Source organism: Elephantulus edwardii, unplaced genomic scaffold (genome assembly GCF_000299155.1).
Source record: "Elephantulus edwardii isolate Elephantulus edwardi_28Jun2011 unplaced genomic scaffold, EleEdw1.0 scaffold00071, whole genome shotgun sequence".
Taxonomy (NCBI): domain Eukaryota; kingdom Metazoa; phylum Chordata; class Mammalia; order Macroscelidea; family Macroscelididae; genus Elephantulus; species Elephantulus edwardii.
Genome location: NW_006399821.1, coordinates 11,411,373 through 11,426,189, shown reverse-complemented (window position 1 = coordinate 11,426,189; position 14,817 = coordinate 11,411,373). Strand labels below are relative to the sequence as shown.

General features: G+C 38.1%; 1 protein-coding gene across 1 annotated transcript in view; it reads right to left on the bottom strand.

Moving 5' to 3' along the window:
* The window catches only part of FARS2 (phenylalanyl-tRNA synthetase 2, mitochondrial), a 541,603-nt gene that overhangs the window by 276,473 nt on the left and 250,313 nt on the right, over nt 1-14,817 (bottom strand). Inside the window, exon 4 of the mRNA XM_006888732.1 lies at nt 13,951-14,111. Within this exon, the coding sequence (XP_006888794.1) occupies nt 13,951-14,111 (161 nt within the window). The remainder of the gene's footprint in view (nt 1-13,950; nt 14,112-14,817) is intronic.

The following is a 14,817-nucleotide window of genomic DNA, read 5'->3' as shown; positions in this document are numbered from 1 at the left end:
CCAGAATGACACCATTGCTCTTCAGTACCCTGGAGAGGTCCCTAACAGCAGACTTTCCCATCACAATATATTTTTTTATTTCCTGGCTACTGGTGCCAAAAGTGTTGACTGTGGAGCCAAGCAGACTAAAGTTGTTAACAATCTCAATCTCTTCACCATCCATCCTGATGCTGCCAATTGAGACTCAATGTCAAGAATACAGTATGGATTGAGATAGTAGATAGATAGACAAAAGGTGGATAATGTGTAATGTACTTAGCTACTGAATCCTTAAAAAGAAATTGCATGATTTCTAGAAATATGAAAAAATAAGAGAATAGTATAAAGAAACTTATGCCAATATGGTTGAAATTTTATATAAGATGAAAAAATTCCTAAAAAAAAAGATCATTTCCCAAAAGTGACATCAAATTTACTGGTAAATTTTATCCAACACTTACAATAGGGGGGGAAATGTCAACTTTCAAATAGCTCTGTCAGAGAGAACAGAAAGAAAAAGCATCCTCATGCTTCCTAGATAGCATCATTTTAATGCCAAAAGAAGAAGGGGGGGTGGGAACCCAAACTAAATTAAAACTCATTGCAGTTAAGTTGGCACTGACTCCTAGCAAATCACATGGGAGGAGACTGCCCATCTTTCTCTCTGGGAGCAGCTGGTAGATTCAAACCACTTGACTCTGGGTTGGCAGTGTAACTCCTTTTCTACAAGATTCCCAGAGCTCTGTGTGTGTGTGTGTGTGTGTGTGTATGTGTGTATGTGCGAACTTATATACTAATACAACACAACTTAGTTATGTTTCTTTCTGGACTAAGAACTTAGTTTAACTTTCAAAAACAACCCTGTAAGTCATTAAATTAACAAAAAAGGTAAATATTAATGAAATGATCTCAACATATATGGAAGGGTCTGAAAAACTTGAACATCCATTTGTGATTTAAAAAGAACAAAAAGACCACAGCAAACAAAAGCAGAAGGGAAACATCTCTGATTCAAAACAAAACTAAACCCCCAAAACTCTATCACAACCACTTTAATACGCATTTTAAAATTTTCAAACCAGACACTTAATTAAGATTTAATTTTACATTACCATAGTTCATTTAGTTCAATCTCCCAATTCAATTTATTCCAATAAGAATCAAAGAATCACTCATAGTGAAATCACTTTTTCCAAAGACAGTAAGTTAATAAATTGCCTTTTGCATTTAGATTACAGACCCCCTGGAATTCACTTTTGAATAATTAGGAATATGGGATCTTTTCATTTTTTCCATATGGATACCCAATTATCCCTGCTCCATTTGTACAAGAGACCTTCCTGTTGCCTCTATTTTACAGTGCCAGGGCGAGCACACCTCAAAGGTGCATTTCATGGCTTGTTAGCACATTCTGTGGACCTATCATCTGTCTTGTGCATGTATCCATGCTCACCTCACACAATTACTGTGCACAATTTTTAAAAAAGATTTCACATCTGATTTCCTTTCTACTTGATTTTGTGGCTTCCCACCCAGCCCCGCATTTGTAAATAAATTGATAATTTACTTATCAAATTTCTCACACACCCAATAGGGATTTCTACTTAATACTTACTACTCTGAACACATAATATGAATTTTTAAGCAACCTTATGTAGTACTTCTAACTCCTCAAAAAGAAAGTCCATTCTGGCTCCTAGCCCGGCCCTGTGACACTGAGCACTGCTCTGCAGGGTTTTCTTGGTTGTAATTCATCTGAATGCTAACTGTCCTGATCTTTCTTTCCAGGAAGTTTCAAATTACCAGTGTTTAACACCTAAGTGCTTGTACCACCCAGGAATTCAATGTTTCCAGATATATACAAGTGCTCACCAAAACAAATAAAATTTCAAATTCATTGCCATCTAGTTGGAAAGGACTCATAGTTGATCCTCCAGTGGGTTTCTGAGGCTTCAAATCGTACAGGAGGAGACTGCCCATCTTTCTGAGTTACCAGAAGATTTGAACCTCCAGAGGGGTGCAGTCCTTGGGTTCACAGGACAACTCCCTTACGGATTACATCACTAGAAGTCTTCTAAATACAAATACAGTAGTTGTGATTTGAGTAAAGCTTTAAAAAGCAAATTTGTTTTCCAGTCAACCATTTATAACATTTTCGTTTATAGCATTAATTACAATGTCCACAATGTCATCACACTTTCTCCACTTCCTGATACAGATTCTTTTAAAGAATGAAAACACTGGAAATGCAGTTCAAAATGTCTTTGCCTCCAGGTGACCTACTGCTCCAAGCTTTTCTCTTGAGCTGTAACTAACTTCACTTCAATATTTATCACTCAGAAGAAGGAAAGGAATCCACAGCAGGAAGTGGGAAAGTGTAATTATGCTGTGGGTCCATAATTAATGTTATAAAGCAAAATGTACATGAATGGTTAAATACAGAAAAACCCAATTTGTTTTGTAAAAATTCATTCAAAGCACACAAACACAAAGAATCTGTGGCAATTCTAGGATTTCACAAAGCTAGAGAGAAAAGTTGTGAGCACATGGGTTTATCTTTTATTTTTTAAAATATTTCTTCATTTAATTTCTTTTGTTGTATTTTTTCATTTCTCCACTTTAAAAGTGAAAAGAAAAAAAAGAAATGAAGAACAATTATCTGGCTCCCAATTCTAATCCAGTTAAAAGGGTCATCTAGTTATATATATTTATATGTATCTGTTTACAATTCACTGTGCTTGGTAATGAATGGTAAAAAAACGAACAACTCTAATTTATAAATCTCACAGAGAGAACCTGCAGAAAATAAATTCTTCCTTCACACTGAAAGAAAACATTTGATTAATTACTTAGTCAAGTGATAGAATAATTAAGCTATCCACTATATAAATTACTGCCGACTTTAACCACATTCTTCATTTTCAAGATCACAAGACTACACATAGAAAATGCCAGGCTAAATGTGAAAAGTTTGAAAAGCTCTGTGACAATGTAATCATACTCTCCAATTCATCTGTCCAAATCCAGGCAGCCTTTAAAATCCTAATATCTCAGATGAACCCAAATGCCTCTCTTCTTTCATCAGCAAAGAGCATGCCTTTGTGAAGAGTGTGGCTTCCCTTGTCTAGTCATTGTTAAACATCATTGAGTTGATTGCAACTCATAGTGATCTGAGGAACAATGGATCTCACAATCTCTGTGATGATGTGCTTAAAACCACTGTTGTAGTTGCTGTGCTTGTCTGGCTCACTGATTGTCTTCCTCTCCTTCACCGATTCTACTTTTCCAAGCATGATATCCTTCTCCAAGGACTGGTCCCTTATGATAATATGTTCAAAGTATGTGAGACAAAGTCTCCAGGGAGCATTCTGGTTGCACTTCCTCCAAGACAGATTTGTTTGTTCTTTTGGGAGTCCACAAGAGATTCAGTATTGCTCACCAATCACAACTCAATCTCTATGTAGGATTGGGGAAATTAAAGACCAGCTTTACTCACTCACTCTCTGCCCTTGAGTCTCTTCTCACAACAACAGAACTTTGGGTTTCTGATGCTATAAATTTAACCAGAAGGAGCCTGTGCATTATTTTCCCGATAGAGCTGCTGGTGAATTAGAACTGCTAGAGACATGAAGCCTTTGGGTTAGGAGTACAATTCACAGACTCCACCACTAGAGCTCCCGGAGGACTCTTGTTACTGTTGTTGGGTGCCATCAAGTTGACTATGACTCATAGCATCCCTAAGAATAACATAAAAACCTTGTCTTGTCCACAACTGGCTTAAAAAAAAAATTAGATTATATTGGTTTGCTTACAAAGTTTGTATACATTGTGTTTCACACTATTCTTCACTCATGTTTGTTTCATGCAATCATTCCATTACTTATGTTTTACAAAATTAATCACCATTGGAATATGCCCACCAATACCCTGTCTTTTTAGGTCCTCACCAGATCTTTCCCATTTCCCTTCCTCCACTCATCAAATTGTGCAATCTTGTGGTTTTGCTCCAACCCATCCTCACCCTCCTGCTCCTACCCCTTCCACCTTAGGATCCCCATACATGGTTTACTATTTCTACAATAATGGTATTATGCAGTATTTGTCCTTATGAAACTGAGTTAGTTCACTCAGCATAATGCTCTCCAATCTCTCCAAAGCTATGTATTTTTCTATTCCATAGTGTGAATGTATCACAATTTCTCAATCCATTCAGTTGTGGTTGGATATTTGGTCTGTTTCCATGTTCTTGCAATGGTGAATAACACTGCTATGAATACTGATGTACAAATTTCCATTTGCTTCTTGGTTCTAATTTCCTTGGAGTCTATTCCTAGTAATGGAACATCTGGATCATACGGAGTTTCTATGTTCAGTTTTTTTAGGAAATGACAAACTGCCTTCCACAGTGGATGCATCATTTTGCAATCCCACCAACAGTGTATGAGAATTCCCACTTCTCCACATCCTCTCCAACATTTCTTGCTTACTGCTCTGCTAAACTTTGCCACTGCTACTCCAGTGAGATGGAATCTCAGTGTGATTTTGACTTGTATCTCTCTTACTGTCAGTGATTTTGAGTCTTTCTTCCTGTGTCTGCTGACCATGCAATATCACCCTGAATGTCTTCCTCTGTGAAAAGTCTTTCCATGTCTTTTACCCAATTGCTTAGAAGGCCTAGTATAAGGTATAAAAAGGCTGACAAACACAGCTAGAAATGGACAATCTGGAGAGGATAAAAATGATGAATGGGACTTTCTACAGATTAAATAATGAACATTACACTGGAACAGATGAAGAAAATAACTATTACAAGGGAATATATAATGATGCATTATATGTAAGACAACAGTCCAGAATAAGAGGTACATTGCAAAGAGGACCAAGAAGAGGTAAGTAATTGTAAAACAATGAGTCAATATTGAAAATGCACACACACACACACATTGGGGGAAAGGAGGGAGAGAGGATAAAAATGTGCAACAATGACTGAATGAAAAATCTAACTTTTCTGTAAACTTTCATTAAAATCACAATTAAAATTGTGAAAATTATTTAAAAAAATTAGATCCCTGTACACATTGAAACTGTTTCCAATAGGGTGAAAAGAAAACTTATAGACTGGGGAAAAAAAAACATTTGGCAATACCATCTCAGACAAGGGTCTTATAACAAAAGTTTACAGAACACCCCAGGGCTTCCAGAAGAAAAAGATGGACAACCAAATTACAAAATGGGTAAAAGTCACCACTGGCTTTCCCGCCCCCCCCCCCCCCCAATTCCTTGGTCAATCCATCTCTTAAGGGATAGCAAGGCAAATTATTTTTATTTAACTTTGTTTCCAGAACATTAATAGAAACTCTTAATTTTACATTTTAATTGGCCCCAATATCTCTGGTATTTCTTCAATAACCGTGAGGACCTCATCCTCAGTAGAGATACTATGAAGATTGTATTGTAATGCTTTCTTCTTCTTTTTTTTTTTTGTTTGACTAGCTGTTGTTAACTTTCTACAATGCCTTTGATTTATGGGTTTGCCATAAAATCTTTGATTTTGACAAACAATTTCAAATAGAGAAAAAAATATTTCATAGCCACATACTGTCCATTGATTCCATACAGTTGTCCAAGATAAGAAGGCACAGCCGGTTCTACATAAGATATCACTTTAGACATTAAACTAAAAGCTAAAAGTTTTAAGGGAGAACTGCATCAGCCAGGAGATTATTTTTTATTTGAATCAATTTCCCATAGTCCTTATAACTCCAAGTCATAAATGTCCAAGTATTCATAAACATAACTTCATATACAGACTACCCTTACCTGTGGGGTCTACTTGTAGATAATTTGATACTATTGGCTGTGAAATAACAGAAAACAAAGTCTTATTGATAAATTGTTGTTGTGTACCATTAAATAGGGAACAAATCCTTGCTGACCCTTCAGAAGATTTTCAGAGACAGCAATTCACACAGGAGGAAAGTGCCCATTTTTCTGCTGGTATATTTAAACGGCATGCCTTTAGGACAGCAGCACCACTTCTTAGCACTAAGGCACCAGAGCTCACTAGCTCAGTATAAATGTTAGAAAATAGCCTGCTGAACTCACAGACCACTGTATTTTGAAAAGGATATTGAGAAAACTTGGCTTGGAATCCAAGGAAAACTTACCTAACTCTTGGAAAAAACAAACTACAAAGGATGGTCTGTTTTGTTGCCTTCAAACCTCGTTGTTTTAAGAGGTGACACTGGTACGGCACCTCCTTTCATTCTCAGAGGAAATACTCAAGGTTGTGGAACCCTGACATCATTGAGGGCATCAGCTATTCTGTGATAGAATATATAACTATGTTTTTAGAAAACCTCACATTTTCACTTGGCCCTTTTCTTAGAAGTGAAAAGCCTCTTTTAACATTATGTATTAAAATATATTCCCTCAAAATACATAATATATTCCTGATCCCTGTAATCTGTGGATATAATTCCATCTTGTAACAGGGTTTTCTTAGTTATATTAATGAGGCCATATCAGCTGTATACCTTAAACCTATCACTTTTGAGTTATAAAAAGAGTAGATGAGACAGAGAGAAGTGAGTACACACTGAAGAGAGCAGATAGCATCTGAAGATCACCAGGGACTTGAGGAACAGGGGGCCTGTAGAAGCTGATAGAAATGAGGATCACCTTTCCCTGCTAGAGACAACTGAGAGAGAGCCTTGTCCTGCATCTAGTGCCTTGAATCGGGATTTGTAGGTCCAGAGGTATAGTCCATAGGGGCCAAGCTACTAACTGAAGCTTAAAGCCTGTCTAGTGATACAATTCACCAGAAGCTCCATGGGGAAAAAGAAGAGCAATCTTCTCCCATGTGAATTACAGCCTTGGAAGTTCTACGAAGAATCAACTCTGAGTCAACTGTAACTCAGCTGCAGTGAACAGTTAAAAACAAATATCTGTTCTTTAAAGTCACCAACACATGGTATTTCATTATAGGAAACTAAGGTATTTCCCTACCATTTGTTTTTGTTGTGTACTGTCCAATTGGAATAAACTCATAGCTGAGCCCGCAGTGGGCTTCCAGAGGCAGTAAAAGCGCAAGGCAGACGACGGTACATCTTTTTTTCCCACATAGCAGCTGGTGGATTTGAACTGTCTACCTTTGGATTGGAAGCACAATTCCTTACCACTAGGCAACCGGAACTCCCTTCCTTACTTTTACCACAGATAACAACTACTTTCCACATTCACACATGGGGGGAAAAACCCTACTGATGACAGCTGGTCTATTTCTACTAGTTCTTTCTTCCTATATCAATTCCTTCAGGCTTGTATTTGTTTCCAGTTCCTGTTCTAATTATCTCTTATTTCTAAAACGCCAGTGTTGAACTCTCTTACTCACCAACTATTAGTAGCTGGTTAAGAGAGTCTATACGAGGGAGCTCTGGTGGCCTAGTGGCAAGAAGCTGTACTTTAATCCCAAAGGTACGTGGTTTGAATCTACCAGATACTCCTCTGGGAAGGGCAATCTCCTCAACAGTTGGTTCTGATTCAACAGCACACAACAAGTAAAAAAAAAAACAACCAAAACCAAACAAACCCCAAACAATACAACAATAATAACAATAACCAAACTCAAAAAAGAAAAAAAAAAGAGAGTCTATATGGCTTAACAGTATCTCTCATTTCGGAGTTAAAAATACCAAACCCCTTTCAAGTCAGATAAACAAAGTTTTGAACTAAATTGCACATAATCTTCCAAAATCCATAGATGTTGGTAAGATTTAGGTTTTCAGATGCCATCTACAATGCTTGAAAATTTTGTAAGGTTAACCAAGAAAATGTATTAAGAACACAGAGTGTGTGTATGTCACACAGTGCATTAAAATGCTGTGAAAGAAGAGCGGAGGTCTTCTTGTTTTGTACGTGTATTACTAAACAAAAGGGAGGTCTGGTGGCATAGTCCTTAGCAAGCTGCACAAAAGACTCAAAAGACTGCACATCTTTGGCAGTTCAAATCCACCAACAGCTCAACACGAGAAAAATGGCCAATTCCATCTTACTGGAATTTATAGCATTGGAGGCTTGATGGGGAATCACTATAAATTGGAACCAACTTGACAGTAGCAAGTGAACTAATAAACAAGAAAAAAATTTGTGGCTGCAGTTTTCTAATTATGTAAAATATCACAAAATCCCCCTAGTCTCACAAAATTAAAAGTGGTCATAAATCACACAAGGGTTTGATTACAATGCTCTGGCACAAATATGGGCCCAAATCCATAGGGTTCGACAAACATCAACCAATGGGATATCCGAGCATTGCAAGCTGAAGAAGGAAGCTTTGGGTATGAAGGACCACAAAGTATGAGGTCTGAGGCCACTGCCCTCAATATAGAGCAAGTTGTTACAAGTTGTGCTGGTGATAGAGATATAATATTAACAACAGTTAACATTCATTAAATACTGTTAAAGATTTGAATTATGTCCTCCCCATAACATATATTGAGATTGTAGTCCTTGCCTCTGTAAAGTCAAACATCAACCTTCCATCGTCCTTAAAGATTGCATTTTTAGCTTTTGGTTCACTGAACTATTTCTGACCCAGTTCCCAGTGATTCTTAGTGATTGCAAGATCATCTTTCAAATGTGCTAGCTTCTCAATTCCTTGGCCTCTTTCCCTGAAATCTATTTAAGCTACTAATTCCCCTGTCATGACTCTCGTTATGTATCATTGAGTTGGAACTGACTCATAGCTGACCTTCCAGCAGGTTTTCAGAGGCTGTAAATCACATGGGAGGAGACTGTCCATCTCTTCCCTGCTGAAAAGCTGGTGGATTCGAACCATCTGCCTTTGGGTTAGCAGCATACCATGCTGTCAGTGAGCCATCAGAGCTCCCTGTCATGACAAGTAACTGAAATTCCTTCCCAATCTTCATTTTTAAAAAGGATCTCACATTCTAATCCCTAATTTTTAAATGTCCAGTATTCTCCTTTAGCATCTCAGCTTCACTAATCTTCACACTACTTAGAAGGTATAGTCCAAATCCTACCAACATAATACTCTGTCTCTCTTCCTGCTTTAGTCCCCACTTGACTCCTTATTTAGCAGAATTCCCTTGGCTATGCCCCTAAATACTCTTTCTTTTGTTTAGTTATGCTCCTAGTAAATCCTAAATCAAGCAGCCAACCAAAACAAACAAACACATTAAAAACCAAACCTATTGCCACTGAGTTGGTTCCAATTTGCAGTGACCCTCCATCAAGTTTCCATGGTTGCAAATCTTCATGGGAGCAGACTGCCCCTCTGTCTCTTGCAGAGCAGCTAGGGGTTTCAAAACGGTGACTTTTGGTTAAAGTGCAGCACATACTGCACCACCCACCAGAGCTCCTGGCAAATTCTAAATCCTGACTAAATGTAACTTTCCCCTATTCAGAGCCAACTACAACAAGATGAAGAGAATCAACAATGCAAGAATGCTGTCTGTCACTGAACATTCATGTCCCTTCACTTTAAATGAGCTTTTAATACTGCCCATCCTTTATATACAGCACGGTAAAAAGTCACACTCTTTACCAACTATATATGATTTTAGGCCCATGTGTGTCAAAGCAAAGTAGACTTCCATGAAAAGAACATCTGTAATGTTTCTGATGGTGACTCAATGAAAGTGCAAAGTCAAGTTTTCCTACACAGAAGCATTCAACTATGCCAGTGCCCTCTGCTCTTGTAGGCTGACTTTTATGTGAACTTTAAGTGTTTTAGGAGCATGCATTATAAGTTGATATTTCTTCCTCATACAGTATTAACACAACATCTTGTGTAACAGGAATCAAATACAAATCTGTCTCTTCTGCAATCACTGCATCTCTTCTCACCTTATACTTGTCAGTCAGCAGTGTTCATGAGCACATATTAATGGTCTATGGTTGGCCAACTTCTCCATTTCTTTTTCTCCCTTTATTAGTTTCTTCTGGGAAAAGCAGATAAACAATGTTCCCATCTCACCCCTTTCCCAGCAAAACACAATCTTATGTAAGATGTGAAGAAACATGCATAGAAATAGTTTAAAACCCTTAATTTCATTGCAATGCAGTGATTCTGACAGGCTTCTCACATCTAGATCCACTCAGGAGCGGAGTGAGGAAATCCTGCAAAACTGGCACTAAATCTCTGGCAAGCAACATTTCTGAGAAGGTCAGGCAAACCAGCTCTATGAACTGCTCTAAGCGATGGAGATTAGCAAGTAAGGACAGGCACAAGTCCTAAAACAATTCTGGAGAAACATAGAAGGATTTAGAAAACTAACTAGCAAAAAAGGAATTAATGAAAGAAGAAAAGGAAATTTTTGGCTTCTAAATTCATTGGTCTATATCTTAATTAAATTGTGTCCAGCTACATATAGGTGGACAGTGTTTGGTGGAGCTCCCAGTTTAAGACAGGTTTGGAAGCAGACGTGGCATCCACTTCCTAAATAACATGCCTCTGGAAACTCTATGAACTTTGAGAAACAATAGTTATAGAAAGGCTTCATGTCTTTTGATCATCGGGTCACTACGAGTTGTGCTGGAGTCTATGGCAATCAACAACAGACAGGTACAGGGAGCTCTGGTGGCCTAATGGTAAGGAGTTGTGCTGCCAACTCACAGGCACTGGTTCAAACCTAGCTGCTCTGCTGGAAAAAAAATGGACAATCTCCTCCTGTGTGGTTTACTGCCTCTGAAAACCCACTGGAGAGTCAGCTATGAGTCAGTTCCAATTCAATGGTATAAAAAAACAATAACACCATATACAGAGGCAGGACTGCCAGGTGACTTTATAGACTTTCTCTTTATTAATCAGTCTCCTCCTCTAGATCAGAAACAACTTGAAGGTAAGAATTTTCAGTACCACTTATTGATTAACATTCATTTAGCCCTGCATCCCAACATAGGCAGCAGTGTAACCTTCTAGTTTTAGTAGTAGGATTTCTGGTGTTTGATTACCCCATAAGCATGGACTTACTTGTGTTCATTCACAACTAAGGTCTGGTAGCCTAGTAGGTAAGGAGTTGTGCTGTCAACCCAAAGGAAAGTAGTTTGAATCTATCAGCTGCACTTTGGGAGAAAGATGGGAAATCTTTTCCTGCTATAACCGCCTAGACTGAAGACTAGCTATGAGTAGGTTCTGACTCAATGGTACATAACAACAACAACAATAGATTTGTGCTCAGTCACTAATCTGGAGTGAACAAATTCACGTGTGTGTTTTGTTGTTTTTTCCACCACCTCAGAGACTCTGCTTCTACATATGGCTGGCATCTGTCTCTCTCCCAACTCTACATCTTCCTATAGAATGAAAGCCTCTTTTCAAGTTTACAATCCCTGGCAGGCACAGAGTGCTCAGTAACCAAGGTCAGCAGAGGCTACTGGTGCTTACTCACCAGTCTGCAGAAAAGAGTGTCACATGTTTTAACATAAAAAAAGTGGTGAAACACTAAGCACAAGCAAGTCTGTGCTTACCTTGTTTATTGGGTCATCTATTGCAATGAGTCGCAGGTGACTCGATGGCACATAACAACAACATCCCTAAGGTCATTAGAATCACTTTTGGCTAGAACCCTGGCTGTTACACTTTCTGGAAGATCTATAGTATTATTTAGTATTACAAAGTCTCTGTCTCATCAATTATAAACTGTATTTATAAAAACTACCTTATAGCTTTGTGAAGAATAAAAGCTATATTAAATCCAACATATTTGGTTAGAGCTTAGTCCACTTCCTAAATAAATAACATGCCTCTAGAAACTCTATGAACCTTGATAAATGTTGATAGCTATAGAAATGCTTCAGGCCTTTTGCTCATAGGGTCTCTATGAGTAGTGCTCAATTCCACAGCAATCAACAACAACAACAATAACATATATAACACATAATAAAGAGTATTAGAATTCTAAGACACTCTGGTGGTGCAGCCATTAAAGTATTTGGCTACTATCCAAAATGTGGCAACTTAGACCCACCAGCCCCTATGTGGAAGAAAGACAGTCAGCTTCCAAGATTTACTGCCTTGGAAACTTTATAGGGCAGTTCAACTCTGTCTCACGGTGTCACTATGAGCCACATCAGTTCACTGGCAGGTGCTGAGTTGGTTCTGACTCATAGTGACCCTATGTACAAGAGAGTGAAAGACTCCCCAATCTTATTCCAAACTCACACTCACTGCTAAGCTTGTGCCCATCTGCAGCCTGCTACTGGGTCAACAACCCATTTTAGAGGGACTTTCTTTTCACTGGCTCTACATTACCAACTACGATACCCGTCCCCAAGGACTGGTCCTTCCTGATAATATGGCCAGAGATTTGAGGCAAAATCCCACTGTCCTTCCTTCTAAGACACATTCTGGTTGGACTGCTTCCGGGACAGATTAGTTCGTTCTTTTGGCAGTCCCTAAGATAGTCAATAGTCTTCTTTAACACATCAATTTAAAGACATAATTCCTCTTCAGTTATTCACTGTCAAAATTTCCTGTGCATATGAGGTAACTAAATACATCACGGTTTGGCTCAAATGCTCCTTAGTTCTCAGAGTGACACTGCGGCTCTTCAGTAATTTAAAGAGGTCCTTGGTAGCAGTTTACCAATTGCAGCATGCCATCCTAACTGCGGCTTCCCTAGGTGTTGACTGTGGATTAGGTAAAATGAAATGCTTGACAACCTCAGTCCTTTCTCTTATTATGATGTTAGTTATTGGACAAATTTTGATGGTTTTTTCCTTTTCTTTATACTGAGGTAAGGCACGAAGTTAAAATTCATCAGCTGTGTTGAGGGGGAATGATGGGTAATCTCTTGTTTGATTTACCATCTCTTAAAACCTGCTGGAGAGTAGGTATAGTTGGTTCTGACTCTGGTACACAACAACAACAACAACAACATACTGAGGTATCATCCATACTGAAAAGTAAATACAGAGCATATTTAACTTCACAGATGACTGAGTTGACACAAAACCCTTTCATAATCACTTTCCTGCTGATACCTACCAAATTCTTTGCCCTTTAAATTTCACCTTTTGTTATGTTTAGATCTATTTTTTCTGATTTAAATATCAAAGCTTACCTTTTAGAAATTATTTTAAAGTGCATACATAAATCTCTGATTTAGGCATAATATTTTTAAATGTACATTTAAACCACAGTAGTTTATCCATTCAGTTCTCTCACCTTGATAAACTCAAATAAAAAAAAAGAGGAACCTTATGTCATTCATAAAAAAAAGAAAGAAAAAAGGTAACTAACTGTATTGCACTTTGTTTGAAATCCATGGTAACAATATATAGGACAAGGAAGGAAAAGAGCTTCAAGATTAAGTGCTAAAGATAGCATAAATTATATATCTACTTATTATGGTAGTAAGGCAAAACTTAAAATGAGTGCAACAGAGAGGAAAGTGAGTTTAATCACCTGGTCAAACCATTTCATTTCACAGATGAGGTCGCAGAGGTCCTGACCACATAGGCAGATGATTTCCTCCTTCATTACTTAGATCCCTACTATTCAAAGTGTGCAGGCCAGCAGCCACAGTGTTGTCTGGGAGCCCAAGAGAAAGGCAGAATCTCAGGTCACATTCAGACCAACAGATTCAAGATCTGCACGTTAACAAGATTCCTCAGGTAATTCATGCCCCTTAGAGTTTAGAAATGCTGATGGGTTAGTTTGTTACTCATAAGTCCATAAATTATAAATGCACAAATGAATTTTGTTTGAGTTGAGTGTGGCCCTTTCCACACATACACCTCCCCCAACTATTTCTGCTCACAATATTGGGAGGTTCAGGAATCCTGTGTCTTAATAGATTTCTATTTAAAAGCCACTTTCAAATGCATCTTTATTCTTCCTACATTCAACAGTTGTATTTGGATTTTTTTACCCCCAAGTACAGGATTTTCTCAACCACTGAAAACAGTTTTGTTCATAGCAACTTAATTCTCTAAAGTAATTACCTGAAATTTCACAGGCTGGTTGATGTTGGACACGTAGAACTGCTTCAGGAAGCGCTCATCTTCACTCCAGAACAGGCGGATGTCAGGGATGTCATAGAGGATCATGGCCAGCCTTTCTAACCCGAGACCAAAGGCCCAGCCAATCTTCTCCTCAACACCAGCTATAACAGAAAACAAACAAACAAAAATTATATAAAGCATACTATCCCCTGATAATTGTCAGTAACATCGAGTTTATACTCATGCAAGACACTGAGGAGGAGCTATAAAAACACTGAAGAATGGACAATCTCTCACTTTTCTTCCATCTCCAATACACATTTTCCTCACTGAAGTATTGTGAAATCACACTCTAATATTGTCTTGCTTTCCTGACTAAATTCAAGACTATTTTCTGCCTTGGCCACAGCCTCTGTGTTATTGTTTTTAGTCTTTATGACTAAGTAGTTTACCAGATTAGGCAAGTATTCCCACAACATACCACAACAGGTGTTTCAGATCCAGAAAGATTGTATTGGGCTTTTAAGGGCTATCACCTTCCATAATCTCACTATAGCAACATCTACTTCAATAGCACAGAGATTGTGACCAAACCAAGGCAAAATGCAGCCTCACTCACACCAAAGGCAAAGTGATTGTGGCAATGCCATGATTGCTGAGGACTTATCTCACAAACATCACACAGAGTGAGACAGAAGATACAAACTGCTTTGTAAATAAAAGTAGTTATTCACGCTGCTGGAGCTGATTGAGAAAAGAGCTCATAAAAGGAACAGAGCTTCAGGCAACATCACAACAGACCCAACTAAAATTAAAAATTTAACATTAGAATATTATGAAAAACTATACTCAAACAAATATGAAAAC